Source organism: Sceloporus occidentalis, unplaced genomic scaffold, assembly GCF_023333645.1.
Source record: "Sceloporus occidentalis isolate IW3139 unplaced genomic scaffold, rSceOcc1.0.p SCAF_8, whole genome shotgun sequence".
NCBI lineage: Eukaryota > Metazoa > Chordata > Lepidosauria > Squamata > Phrynosomatidae > Sceloporus > Sceloporus occidentalis.
In genome coordinates this window covers 18,970,674-18,983,465 of record NW_028316988.1, presented here as the reverse complement: position 1 = coordinate 18,983,465, position 12,792 = coordinate 18,970,674, and the positions used below count along the sequence as shown (strand labels likewise).

Genomic DNA, 12,792 nt, shown 5'->3' with positions numbered 1-12,792 from the left:
CGGAAGTACCACCATATTAACATCTCAAACTGTTGATTCATTTAAACCAGAGATGGACAATTTGGCATGGGGAAGAGACCATTTTCTGGCTGAGGACCCACCACCTCTCCACATGAACAAAAATAGTATAAGATTGAAAAGCACAAGAGATTTGCCCTGTAGACAAAGAATGGTTTTGGTTTGAGGGCACTGGGAGAGGGGAATTGGGGACCCTGTGTCCTATTTTGCCACAATACCGATTCTCCTTTGAAAAGTAACTGGCCTGTGTCTCACATTATAGTGCTTTGAAAAGCAATTCATTGCTATTACTGATTGCCATGTTTAAAAAGGCACTGTATATACTCAACTATAAGTCAACCTCTTGTATAAGTCAAGGGCAAGAGAGACTCTAATTGAGGCTTTTTGACCTGGGATTTTGGGGCATAAATTTTTAGACTTATAAACAAATATATATGGTAGCCTGTTGCATTGCTCATTCCTTTGCTGTTAGTTTACACTGCTTTTTGTAGAAGAGGAAACACAGGTTGAACAATGAGAATAATAAAAATTTTTTGGAAGAGTTTCCATTAAAGAATGAAAGAATTGAAACTTCGCAATTATATGCATCCTCAATCATCAGAGGTTGTACTTCAGAATGAGAGGAGCACAGTTTAGGATGTCTATCTGGCGGACACATACCTGACTTCCCTTCTCTCCAGGAGGACCTTCTTTTCCAGGATGACCCTGTAAAGAAAGACAGTATGAGAAAAACAGGGCAACTTGCAAACATTATCAAATGGGTTGAGAAAGTTCGCAAAGCATTCATTCAAACCCCAAACATGTTAGTGCCCCTTCCAGCTTTGTGGTTAGTCTATGGCCCTGTCCAACCCTAAACTGTTTGGACGCTTCAACCAAAGTAGATCATGACATCTTGGGAAAGGAATTGACTTCACACTAGATTGATTCAAAGTCCATTCAAACTTACTGGGGGACCATCCGCGCCAGGCATGCCAGGAAGACCAGGTTTCCCTAGAGGTCCCTGGGGAAGGAAAAAGAAACATAACTGTTAGCAACAAAACTACAACCCAGCCATTCACCAGAGGCTTCAATGAGTAGAAATTTGCAACATGTAGATACAGTTTTGGGTTCTTATGTCTGGAGCGGGACATATGCAAGCTTCAGGGGCCAGCCTGAAGACAGAGGCTCCTCCCTCCCTAACTGTCATCGTTCGGCCTCTGGGGGAGAGAGAAGGCTGACCCAGTACCATCAGGGGCCAGCCTGAAGACAGAGGCTCCTCCCTCCCTAACTGTCATCGTTCGGCCTCTGGGGGAGAGAGAAGGCTGACCCAGTACCATCAGGGGCCAGCCTGAAGACAGAGGCTCCTCCCTCCCTAACTGTCATCGTTCGGCCTCTGGGGGAGAGAGAAGGCTGACCCAGTACCATCAGGGGCCAGCCTGAAGACAGAGGCTCCTCCCTCCCTAACTGTCATCGTTCGGCCTCTGGGGGAGAGAGAAGGCTGGCCCAGTACCATCAGGGGCCAGCCTGAAGACAGAGGCTCCTCCCTCCCTAACTGTCATCGTTCGGCCTCTGGGGGAGAGAGAAGGCTGGCCCAGTACCATCAGGGGCCAGCCTGAAGACAGAGGCTCCTCCCTCCCTAACTGTCATCTTTCGGCCTCTGGGGGAGAGAGAAGGCTGGCCCAGTACCATCAGGGGCCAGCCTGAAGACAGAGGCTCCTCCCTCCCTAACTGTCATCTTTCGGCCTCTGGGGGAGAGAGAAGGCTGGCCCAGTACCATCAGGGGCCAGCCTGAAGACAGAGGCTCCTCCCTCCCTAACTGTCATCTTTCGGCCTCTGGGGGAGAGAGAAGGCTGGCCCAGTACCATCAGGGGCCAGCCTGAAGACAGAGGCTCCTCCCTCCCTAACTGTCATCTTTTGGCCTCTGGGGGAGAGAGAAGGCTGGCCCAGCACCATCAGGGGCTAGCCTGAAGAAGAAGAGCCCTCCCTCCGGTCCATCTGCCTTGGTCCAGGCCTCAGAGGGAGAGAAGAATGCTGGACCTGATTCCCTCCCCCCTCACCATTCCCTTTATTTTATTGTATACTGTATGGTGTTTGTTTTTAATGCATTGTATGTGTAATTGTAACTTGTGTAAACCGCCCTGATCTGAGGAAGGTGCGGTATATAAATAAAAACTTTATTATTATTATTATTATTATTATTCTCTAGCCATGGGGCAAAAGGGAATAAGCAGATGTTGCACATGGAAGCAGAAGCTTTTTCAAGGTGAATCATGCATTCTAACTAGCAGCAGTTGCTGTTATATCACAGCTGCTTTTAATTGACATACTTTGTCTCCTGGTGGACCAATCGGACCTTGAGGACCTGGGAGACCCTAGGAAAGAAGAGGAAGAAGGAAAAGGTGAGACAATTCATTGGGTTAACATAAACACAAATGCGTGAATAGGTCCTTCTTGATAAGGAGGGACACAGACAAAAGGGCAAGCACAGCGATGCCCAATGTCAGAGAGGTTGATAAAAGTTCTTACGTTAGATGACACCTCTGAGAGCCCTGCTATTCCCTCCCAAAAAGTCACTTCTCCAAACTCTTGCACTGGAATTGACAGTTTGGATCAGATTTTAGCAATCAAAGTTTGTGTTTCACAACCAAACATTAACCTCATATCTTTTTTTTATTATTATTTATTATGTTTGTCTGCAAGACCTACGTGAGACAGTAGAATACAGAGGGACTTGGAGGGCTCTCATTCATTGGTTTCCCATCAGTTGAAGTTGACAGCAGTTAACAACAACCAACACTGTCGGTTGTTGTTGAAATCCAAAAAAAAAGACTAGGATTTCACCTGCAATTTGGGGTCATGGAGCCAGTGTGGTGTAGTGGTTTGAACATTGGACTGTGACTCCGGAGACCAAGGTCTGAATCCCAGCTCAGCCATGTAAATCCACTGTGTGATCTTGGGAAGGTCATACGCTTTCAACCTCAGGGGAAGGCAATGGCAAACCTCCTTTGAACAAATCTTGCCAAGAAAACCCAATGATAGGTTCAGTGTTGGGTCACCATAAGCTGGAAATGACTTGCAGGCACTCAACAATAAGAACAAATCTCCACTGTAATGGTGGAGAAGAGAATGGTGCCTTTTCACCTGGACAAATCAGCATCATCTCACCTGAGCGCCTGGATTTCCCTGTTGACCTGGTGGTCCAGGTTCTCCTTGAGGACCCTTGAAAGGGAAAAAAGGAGATGTAAAATCATATGTCAGAAAGAGGTTGCATCCCCTTAATTGCAAATGCACTAAAAGTGATTGCAGCGGAGACTGCCTGCTTGATACAGTCGCTGCACTTTAAATTGAGAGTGCTAGATGAAATGAAACCAATATTAATGAGAAATGTGTTCCCGCTATACTATGTAGAATTAATAGGGGCTTCTAGTAATAATATTTAGAGAGGCTCCCAAATGTTGGTGAGGGGGAAATGAAGAAATATTAATTTTAAAGATGTTCACATTCCAATCTATTTCTAATATATTTTTATCTCTCTGGAGATGTGCATTATTTTCCCCAGACAAGAGTCATTCTTGCCATTGCTTAGAGGCTAATTTTTGTTTTAAGTTAGGCATGGCGAAGTTCAAGCAACAGCTCAGCAGTTCCAGAAAGCACTGTTCTTTCACAATAATATATGTGTCACAATGATATTCACAGCAATGACTGACATCTCTACAGATGTCTACAGACCCTCTCAGAACGATGAGAGGAAAGAAATGACATTGTGATGCCATTTTGCGAGGGATCACAGAGAAAAACAGAAGTATTGAGGGTTAGTGGTGTGGACTCCAAGGCTCACAAAGTAGGGTTGCATGCGGCTCATGGGTCACACAATGCCCACCAACATGCACTCTTCCACCCACATGTACAGAGACTCAAACAGGTATGCTCTTCTGCAAAGCATATATTCTCTTGCTTAATGTTGTAGGCACACAAGCATCATTTATAAAGTCATTTGGGAGGGAAAGGTTTCTTCCTACTTCCCAGCCTCTTGAATGGAAAAAACTGTACTTGCAAACAAGCATTTACCAAAGGAAAGAAAACAAAATGAAATGAAATAGCCACCTGGAAACCCATTGGCAAAGTGCTGTTGTGACAACCCTGGATTCCTCGGCTGTGAATATGTATGTTTGTTTCCAAAGGGAAATACTATTGCAATACCAGTGGAAAATCAATTTCACATTAAACATTAATTAGCAGCTCTTTAATTTAGGAAAGCAAAAGCCACCCGCTTTGAAACAGGGAGGCAACCTGGGAAAACAAAGCTATTAGGAAACGTAATGTGCATGATGCATGGACACACTCACTTAGCGGAGGTTTGGTTGGGCAGCGAAGGAACAGCCAAGAAACTTACCACATTCCCCTTGGGGCCAGTTTGTCCATCCATACCACCGATGCCCTGAGCAAAGGGTTTAAAAAGACAAAAGGAGGAAAGTTCTGGTTATTACTAGTAAATGAAAGGAATGAAAGCCATCTGTCCCAATCACAGCTGAGACTCCAAACAGGCTAATAATGCAACTCCCAAGTGAAATACTCTAAACTACAAATCCCACCATTCTGCGAGCCATGACAATTGAAATGGCATCAACCTGCCTATATGTTTCTTTCCTTCCCTGTTATTTCCCATGAGTCATTCTAGAATGATCCTACATTCTGCCTTGCAGATAATACCTCCCCATTAAGACAGTATGACGGGAAACATGCAGCCCTCCAGATGTTGTTGGCCTGCATCTCCCATCATTCTTCACTATTGGTTATGCTGGCGAAGGCTGCTGGGGATTGCAGTTTGCAACATACAGAGGACCATACTTTCCCAACTCCTCATACAGAGCTTTACATTCTATGAAATTTTGCCAATTGATTTTTAGATGCATTTGAGCTTTGACCTCAATGGAGCGAGGGAAAGCTTACCTGGATGAACTCCTGCTTGGTGGTTGAACTTGTATGGCCCTTTTATCATTTGAATTTTTTTATCCTTTGTGTGATTAGGAAGACTCTCCAACTGAAGAATTAATTCTTTGAACTTACGCCTGACATGGTAGAAACCTTTTTATTCTATTGTCTGAGTGGCTGATTTTAATCTTGACTTAACTTACTGCCGCCGGAGAACAAAGTTTCTTCAAAACGCAGCTGGCATTGGTAGATGAGGCAAAGTATCTGCGCATGGAAACCCACTGGGTGACCTTGGGTGAGCCACACACTCTCAGCCTCAGTGACAACTTCACTTTAGGGTCACCATAAGTCAGAAATGACTTGAAGGCACACAACGAGAACAATCTGTGCACAAAGTCAGGCTTTGGGTTCCAGACTTTTGATGCGTTTGCATCTTGCTAGCTGTTTCTGCTTATGCCTTATTATAAAATATTATTATAATTATGATATATTACAATTATTATAATGTAATGGGCACATAATTATAATTAAAATGGTTATTAACAATTTTCAGTTACTAATTGTTATGGTTCTGGAAGCTATTTATGCATGATCACACAACATGTGCAAGTTTAATTTTTAAAGAATTATTTCTTATAATAACACTCATATTCATGTGTTTTACTGATTCCGATTATTTCTTCCATAAATGCCTTTTAGATTAGGCATTATTCTTGCTTCGTCGCTTGGGTAATCCCTTCTAATTTTGATGCCCTTCCCGTTGGGTGAGAGAGCGCATCAAAATGGATACCAGGGAGTTGGACTTCCTCAGCATCTATTAGTTCATTAATAAATCATTAGTTCATCTATTAGTTCATTAATAAATCATTGGACATGTGTGGCACCAGAGCTCTCTGGCAAAGAAGGTGAAATAACTCATCAAATTAAAATTTCAGAATTCGGTAGCATAGCAATTAAAGAGGTATCAAACTGTATTATTTCTTCAGTCCAGATCCAGCTATGGTGAAAATGCACCCTATACCACCTACTAGGTGGTTTGGGGTCATATTTCTTTGCCATGGTGTGCGGTAGGTGGGTTGCAGTCCTGTAAAGTTTCTTGTAGGGTGCCTAATTCAGACCTTAACCACCTGTATTTTTCTCTCCCTCATGATTCAAAGTGGCTGACCTGAATCTTACTCATTCCCCCTAACTCTAGTAGATCCAGTGAATCACAATAGTAGACCCATTGAATCAGTAAATCCCATTGATTCAATGGGTCTACTATAATTGGGACTAACAACGGGATTTGGGTCTCTTGTCTTATTCTGCATAAATCTGTGTGTTTGATCCTTACAGAGTCAGCGAAAGTGATGTATTATCTAATCGGACTCAAATGATAAATACAGAAGTAAGGGTTTGGATCTGATCCATCAACTATTTTGAACACTTCCTCAACAAACAATTTGGATATCTGTAAGTTCCCCATCCCATCCGCTTCTAGAATGCATACTTAGATATATCCTGAACTTCTTCCATCCTGAACATTTTCATGGTCCACCTTCAACACCAAGAAGTAACAAATAATTAAGACTCCATGACATATGGAAGGACTCAGCCAAGGAAGTCATGGACCTGGTTGTAAGAAGAGGTTCTCATAAAGTTGTCTCATTCATAGGGTCCCCATAAACTGAAACTGACTTGAAAGCACTTAACAGGAAGGAACAAAACATTCATGGAAGGAACAAACTGACCAAGGGGTACCTATATTGTGAGAAGGAAGCATTGTGTTACTCACCGGAGGTCCAGGGGGTCCTGGAGGTCCTTTTGGTCCCAACAAACCACGGGGGCCCTGTTAGAGAAAGCAAACTATACTCTGAATATGCCCAATAGTATGAGATTAGGCCTTAACTCTGTGTCCCATTAAAATGACGGCAAAGAAAGCAACATATGCTCTTCTGTAACCTTTCTCAACACAGATACCCTACTCAAACATGTCTGAAATGCAGCTTTTTGTTGCTCCTTGCTTGCCTAGCTAGTCTCAGCTCATTTTGAGCTTTAGCTTTCCTTACACTATTCCTGCAAGCTTGATCTACGCATCTGTATTCTTCCTTCATGTTTCATCTTTCCATCCATTCTTTACATGTTCTCTTTTTGTCTTTTTCATTTCCTTCTTGAGTTTACTGTGAAGCCACACTGGCTTTTTCAGATGTTCCCCATTTGTCTTCTTCCATTGTCTTTTTAGCAATTCCTTCTTCATGAAATCACACCCATACTGTCTTTTCCCTTTAGCATCTCTATTCCTGGGATGCTTCCCGGTATTTCCCTAACCCTAAACTTTATTCTAATCCTGACTGTAGACCTCAATCCATTAAAATTTCCATTGGGGTCATAAAATATTCCAAAAACTCACACAGTCACTGAAATCCTACATTGGCATTGTGAAGAGTCAGTCTCCACATGTGGAGTGATGTGCTACCTGTGTGTTCACTGGTGGGTGATTGAATGAACTTCTAAATGTCCATAGGCCTATGCAACTATGTTCAATGTGAGATGATCATCAATGCAGATTTTGAATGCATGTGCTACGTGCATCCATGCACAATGGCAACACATATTCAAGTGCTTCCATATCCTTGTGCTGAATGTTCCTTTTCTGAAGTGGACAAAAATGTCCACCTTGCTTCCATAGAGGAAATTATGCACAGTACAAAAATGCTCTCCAATTCCTTTCTCTCAGCCTCCTGCTCACCGCCTCCATCAGTGGACAACCTCGAAAAATGTTCCAACTGTTTGTTGTCATCTAAATGCTTTAATTACTGGCTATACCTGCTTGTTCAAGTGTTTTTTAAGGCAGCCAGCAGCCTTGTTGTTATTGTTAAGAAGCATGCGGGGAAAGCAGAGTGGTTGATGATGCCTGGGTAGACTGTAATGAGACATCTCGAGTCTCATTGAGACATGATGAGCTTGTTAACACTCTCCTCTTCCCCTGCTTTCTCCCTTTCTTCTCACTTGACGGGTCCCTAACCATTTTGACAAAAGCGGTCGTATTGGCAAGCTCCGTTTTTATTTTCATTTTATTTTATTTGCAACGGTAGCATTTGTCTTCCCCTTACCTTTTCAAAACTATGTTGACAGCTTTCTATTAAAGCTGAAAGGAAATTGGAGCATGTGCGTTTCTGCTGGTGAGAAACGTCACTCATTTTCATAATGAGATGCTGTAATTTGGCTGCCAAGTGACAGTAGCCACGAACTGCCCTGGTTCAGATGTCACTTGCACCCTGAACTCAGAAAATGAGACACTGGCTTGGGTCTTACTAAACCTCAGTCCTCCAATTTGAATTATGGGAGTGAAATTCTGATCCGTAACCCAATGTAAGCGGATTGATAATCCCCACCAGCATAGTTGTACTGGATTACTCTGCCGAACACATTTTTGTACAGTTGCATCCCCAATTTTCTGTGTCTCTATGCTGAAAGATTTTAAAACTAATCCCAAAGTAGGAGCAGCTAGTGCCTTCAACGTGAGTAGAACAGGAGATGAACTCTGGGTTGGAGGCATGGAGTGACCTGGTGCCCAGCAAGGACCTTTATAATCAGACTATATGAACAACTATAGAAATGCAAAACTTGTGGGTAGGTAACATCTGTCCTCCTGCTTTGTCTCTCAGTGACCATAGATAAAACTGAACATATCATCTCATCACCACAGTAGTGTAGATAGCATAGTAAAGCACATTGAAAAGCAGAAAACAGTGAGGGGAAAGGTTCTGCATGCTCTGAGATGGTCAACTGTTTATTCAGTGTCAATATAAAGAAATCTTGAAGATTCTGTTGGTATTCTATAGTCCTGTGTTTTAGAGAAAACAGCTCCTTCACACTATTGCAGAGATGTGTGATAAGGAAATCTCCTAAACTTGTATGTTTACAATTTCTTTTACTAAGGTGACTGTGGCAAGCCTGAGGTTCATGTATAATACACCAGGCATCTAATTCACAAGTTTGTTCTACTAAAACATACCGTATATACTCGAATATAAGTCAACCTCTTATATAAATCGAGAGCAAGTTTTGGGGTCAAATTATGGATTTTGATATGACCCATGGATAAGTAGAGGGTAAAATTTAGGGGCATATAGCAAAGGATCCAAAGGATGAAGCAAAGAAAAACAATGTCAAAGAAGTACAGAATTCCAGCAGACATAACTGTTTCTGCTCACTCTTAAGTCTAGATGGATGAGAGAGTAATGGGGGTCGGTGCTTCCAGGACAGATTATGTTCTTGCTTTTCACCAGGGGATGGTTCCTTCTTTTAAGTAAGAGTTAATATAGAATATTTTCATTGCCCTGTGGATAAGCCGACTCAGGTTTTTGGGGTCAATTTTTAACCTAAATTTCTAGACCTCTACATGAAGATATACTGTAATGAACACCTATGAAAAAGTAGCACACCGCAGCTCTTCTAAAGCAGTTGTTCCCAGTCTTTGGTTCTTTAGATGTCTTTGACTTCAGTGCCCAGAAGCCCCTGATAGCATGAGCAATGGTGAAGAAATCTGGGTAGTTACATTCAAAAGAAATGAAGGAACCAAATTTGAGATGCAGTGCGCTAAAGGATAAGACGCATCTTCCCCATCCCATGGTGACTTACAGGTTCGCCAGGGAGACCTCTTGGTCCGACTTCTCCATCGTCTCCCTGTGTGGCAACAGAAAGAAGAAACATGAAGTCAAAGAGACAATTGGAAGATGTGGTAAGAGGCACCAGCGTATGACGCAGGCACACTGTATTTATTTTATTTGTATCCCTTTCTCCCAACTTGCGACCCAAGCCGTCTCTCTCTATACACACACACACACACACACACACACACACACACACACACACACTAAACCATTAAATGCTATGGCCAAGGCTTGGGGAAGTGACTGAGCAGGCCCTGTCCCAGTTGTGGTTTTGTCATCAGAGAACAAAGTCTCTCCCCAAAATGGATCTTGTTTCTCTTCTACATCTGGACTAAACCTGATCAGGTACTGCTAGACATCTTCTTGATCCCTTTTCCCAGTCATGGAGGACCATAACAGTGATCCCCGGACCTAACAGCTGCCCTGGAGGGAAGTGGTTTGATGTACAAGGAGCTAGTAAACAGGTCCTTGTGCAACATTCAAACAAAGACATATGCATCTGTAATACAGAACTACATGCTAACAAGAGTCAGTCTGATTTCCTCCCACATTGAGATTTGCACTATTTTTTGGGTGTTCTTCCTCTTTTGTGCTATTTACCTAATTTGCAAAGCCTTTCGTTTGACTAAAGCCTGTTTCTGCATGACTCTTGCACATTTTAGCCATTTTACATTTTAAAGTACGTGCAATGTTTTGTTCACATTTTGCTTCTCTGAAACATTCTTATAAATGTGCGAACGCTGGCGACAAAGTGCATATTTTCTCATGACAGGTTTTTGGGAGGTGCAAAAATGCAAATGTCACTGAGATGAGACTGCTGAGTCCTGCAAAATGTCTTTCCACTTATGCTTGGCGCTGCCGTCACAGGAGTTGATGGCTAAGAAAGGGTGAAACGGTCCATGCTTATATTTTAATTCAAAAGAACTGGTAACTGAACTTACCCTCTCCCCATCTTCACCTGGAGCTCCTGGAGGACCAGAAGGGCCTGGGTCACCCTAAGAAAATACAAAGAAGAAACAGCCACGTTTTTGATAACCCCTTACCATCAAAAGACAAATCCCAGGCTCAAAGGCTCATGCAACGTCCTCTATTTATTCCCTCTTCTGAGAGGTTGCGAAAAGGCCACGTGAACCTTCTCAAAGGTGTTATGATGGACAGGTCTGAGCTCTTCTCTTCTACGTTTGGCTTCAAGATAGTGGCAAAGGGATGTAGTTGGGAGGAGAGGGATAAAAAGAGAGCATTGATCTCTGCAAATGAGAAACCTGCATTCTCCAACTGGATATGACTCTCTTCCCCAAATTTCTAGCTTTGCAAAAATTTAAAACATCAGCTGAGCCTTTAAAAATGCAATTTAGGTATCCAAAGGAAAGGGCCAGGCAAAAGGGCCAAAGGAGCTCTAGATGTGAACAATTTCCTACTGCCCTCGCTCTGCAAGACTAGAAATTTGGGACTAAATGAAACATTAAAGGGGGGGGGGGGAGAATATAATATTTATTTGGGAAATTCCCTCATTTCCCCACCCCTGTAGCTATTTGAAAAGATGTCATCTTGAGGATGGAGCAAGCTTGTTTTCTGCTGTTCCAGAGACTAGGGCATGGAGCAATGGATTCAAGTTCCAGGAAGCACAGCAGAGGCAGCAAAAGGCACGTATTAGATCTTTTTATGCACAGACAGGAATCCCAGTCAAAAGAGACAAAAAGGGAGAGACCACCGGCTGAATAAGAGATCTGTTTCCTATTCGGAAATGTATGGAGATTATCACACCAGGACCAATTTATGAATAATTGCACTAGTGAAAAGAGAAACTAACAATTGCTCTTGATCGCTCAGTCTTTTCAAGCAGTCATGCTCTTGTGCAAAAACACAATGCAAAAAAATAAAATAGAATTGCACAATAGATTTCCACACTTATCAGGGAATGAATAGTTATTACATTGGGAATGTTCAATGTGCGCATGCGCCATTAACATTTTTAATTTCCCGGGTTGCTTCCTGAAGCCCTTTCAACTTTAAATATCTGTGGCTGCTGCCCACAGCCATTGTAAAAATTCAGCATCACCAGCCAGTTTCCTTTACATTTCAAATACTCATGGCTGCTGCCCGCAGCCGCTTCAACATTAAGAGATCCCCAGCTGGTGCTGCCCCTTCAAAACGGCCCAATATCGTGATTGAAGCACGATTGCCTTTCACACCCTGGCAATTGCATTTCAATTGCGGTATCGAGAAGGCGATTCATGGGATGTCCCAGGAATAGTTTGTTCCCTTTTGATTCCTTGCTCTTCCTAGGATGATGCCTCATTGAGTGTGATGTCTGAAAATCTGATGCCCGATCATGTAGTTATCCCAGGATTTTGCCTTTATCTTTCCCCTTCTCCCCCATGTGATAATCTTCAATGAAAACAACCTATCTATAGAATAGTGTGAGAAGCCCAAGTACCTACCCTGTGGCCTTTCTCCCCAGGTAATCCAGCCAAGCCATCAAATCCACGGTCACCCTGCGATAAAATTGAGAAAGAGAAAAACTGGTCAGATCGATATTCCTCCCCCCTCTTTTTTTTTTGGGGGGGGGATAGCTACATTGAACTTTGGGTTATAGTTAGGAAGCAGATTTGGAGTTTTTGGATAGATCCTAGAAGGAGGAAAAAGAAACAGGGGAAAGAGGAGGAAAAGGAAGAAGGGGAGGAAGAAGGGGAAAGAAGAGGGCAGTCTTTTCCAGCAGGCTTAGCCAGATGAATTTTTTAAACATGCGAATTTTAAAGTATGCATTTACTGTTTTTTAAATATGTTTTGGTTTTATATGCTTTCTAAACTACTGAGTGTCTAGTTTGTTGTTGTTCTCCACCTCAATTTACAAAGAGAGATGAGTGAATAATAATAATAATAATAATAATAACTGAAGAACATGATACTAATGTAGCCAATAAATGCACAGATCCCCTCTTCTTCTCTGCAACCTCACATTAATGGAAGAAGCATCTCACCAAGTTTTCAAAGAAGTATTGTGTACCGCTCATGCCGCCCTGCTGATCATACCATCTGGTCCAGTACTGTTCGCAGCAAACAATGCGGAACGCATGTGGGTGGACATGTACATGACAAGGACATCGTGTTGCACATGTTATTGCTCCAGCTACTCAGGATAGATGGTCTATGGTGTTTTTGATTTGGGGCGGGGAGATATCCTATGTCAGGTGCTGCATCTACACTG

General features: G+C 42.7%; 1 protein-coding gene across 1 annotated transcript in view; it reads right to left on the bottom strand.

Annotated features, from left to right (window-relative positions):
- Positions 1-12,792, bottom strand: part of LOC149308107 (collagen alpha-1(V) chain) — a 178,135-nt gene that overhangs the window by 62,534 nt on the left and 102,809 nt on the right. Inside the window, exons 18-26 of the mRNA XM_089535095.1 lie at positions 12,026-12,079; positions 10,526-10,579; positions 9,553-9,597; positions 6,704-6,757; positions 4,391-4,435; positions 3,163-3,216; positions 2,325-2,369; positions 965-1,018; positions 679-723 (exon numbers count right to left, since the gene is read on the bottom strand). Coding sequence (XP_089391221.1) covers positions 679-723; positions 965-1,018; positions 2,325-2,369; positions 3,163-3,216; positions 4,391-4,435; positions 6,704-6,757; positions 9,553-9,597; positions 10,526-10,579; positions 12,026-12,079 — 450 coding nt within the window. The remainder of the gene's footprint in view (positions 1-678; positions 724-964; positions 1,019-2,324; positions 2,370-3,162; positions 3,217-4,390; positions 4,436-6,703; positions 6,758-9,552; positions 9,598-10,525; positions 10,580-12,025; positions 12,080-12,792) is intronic.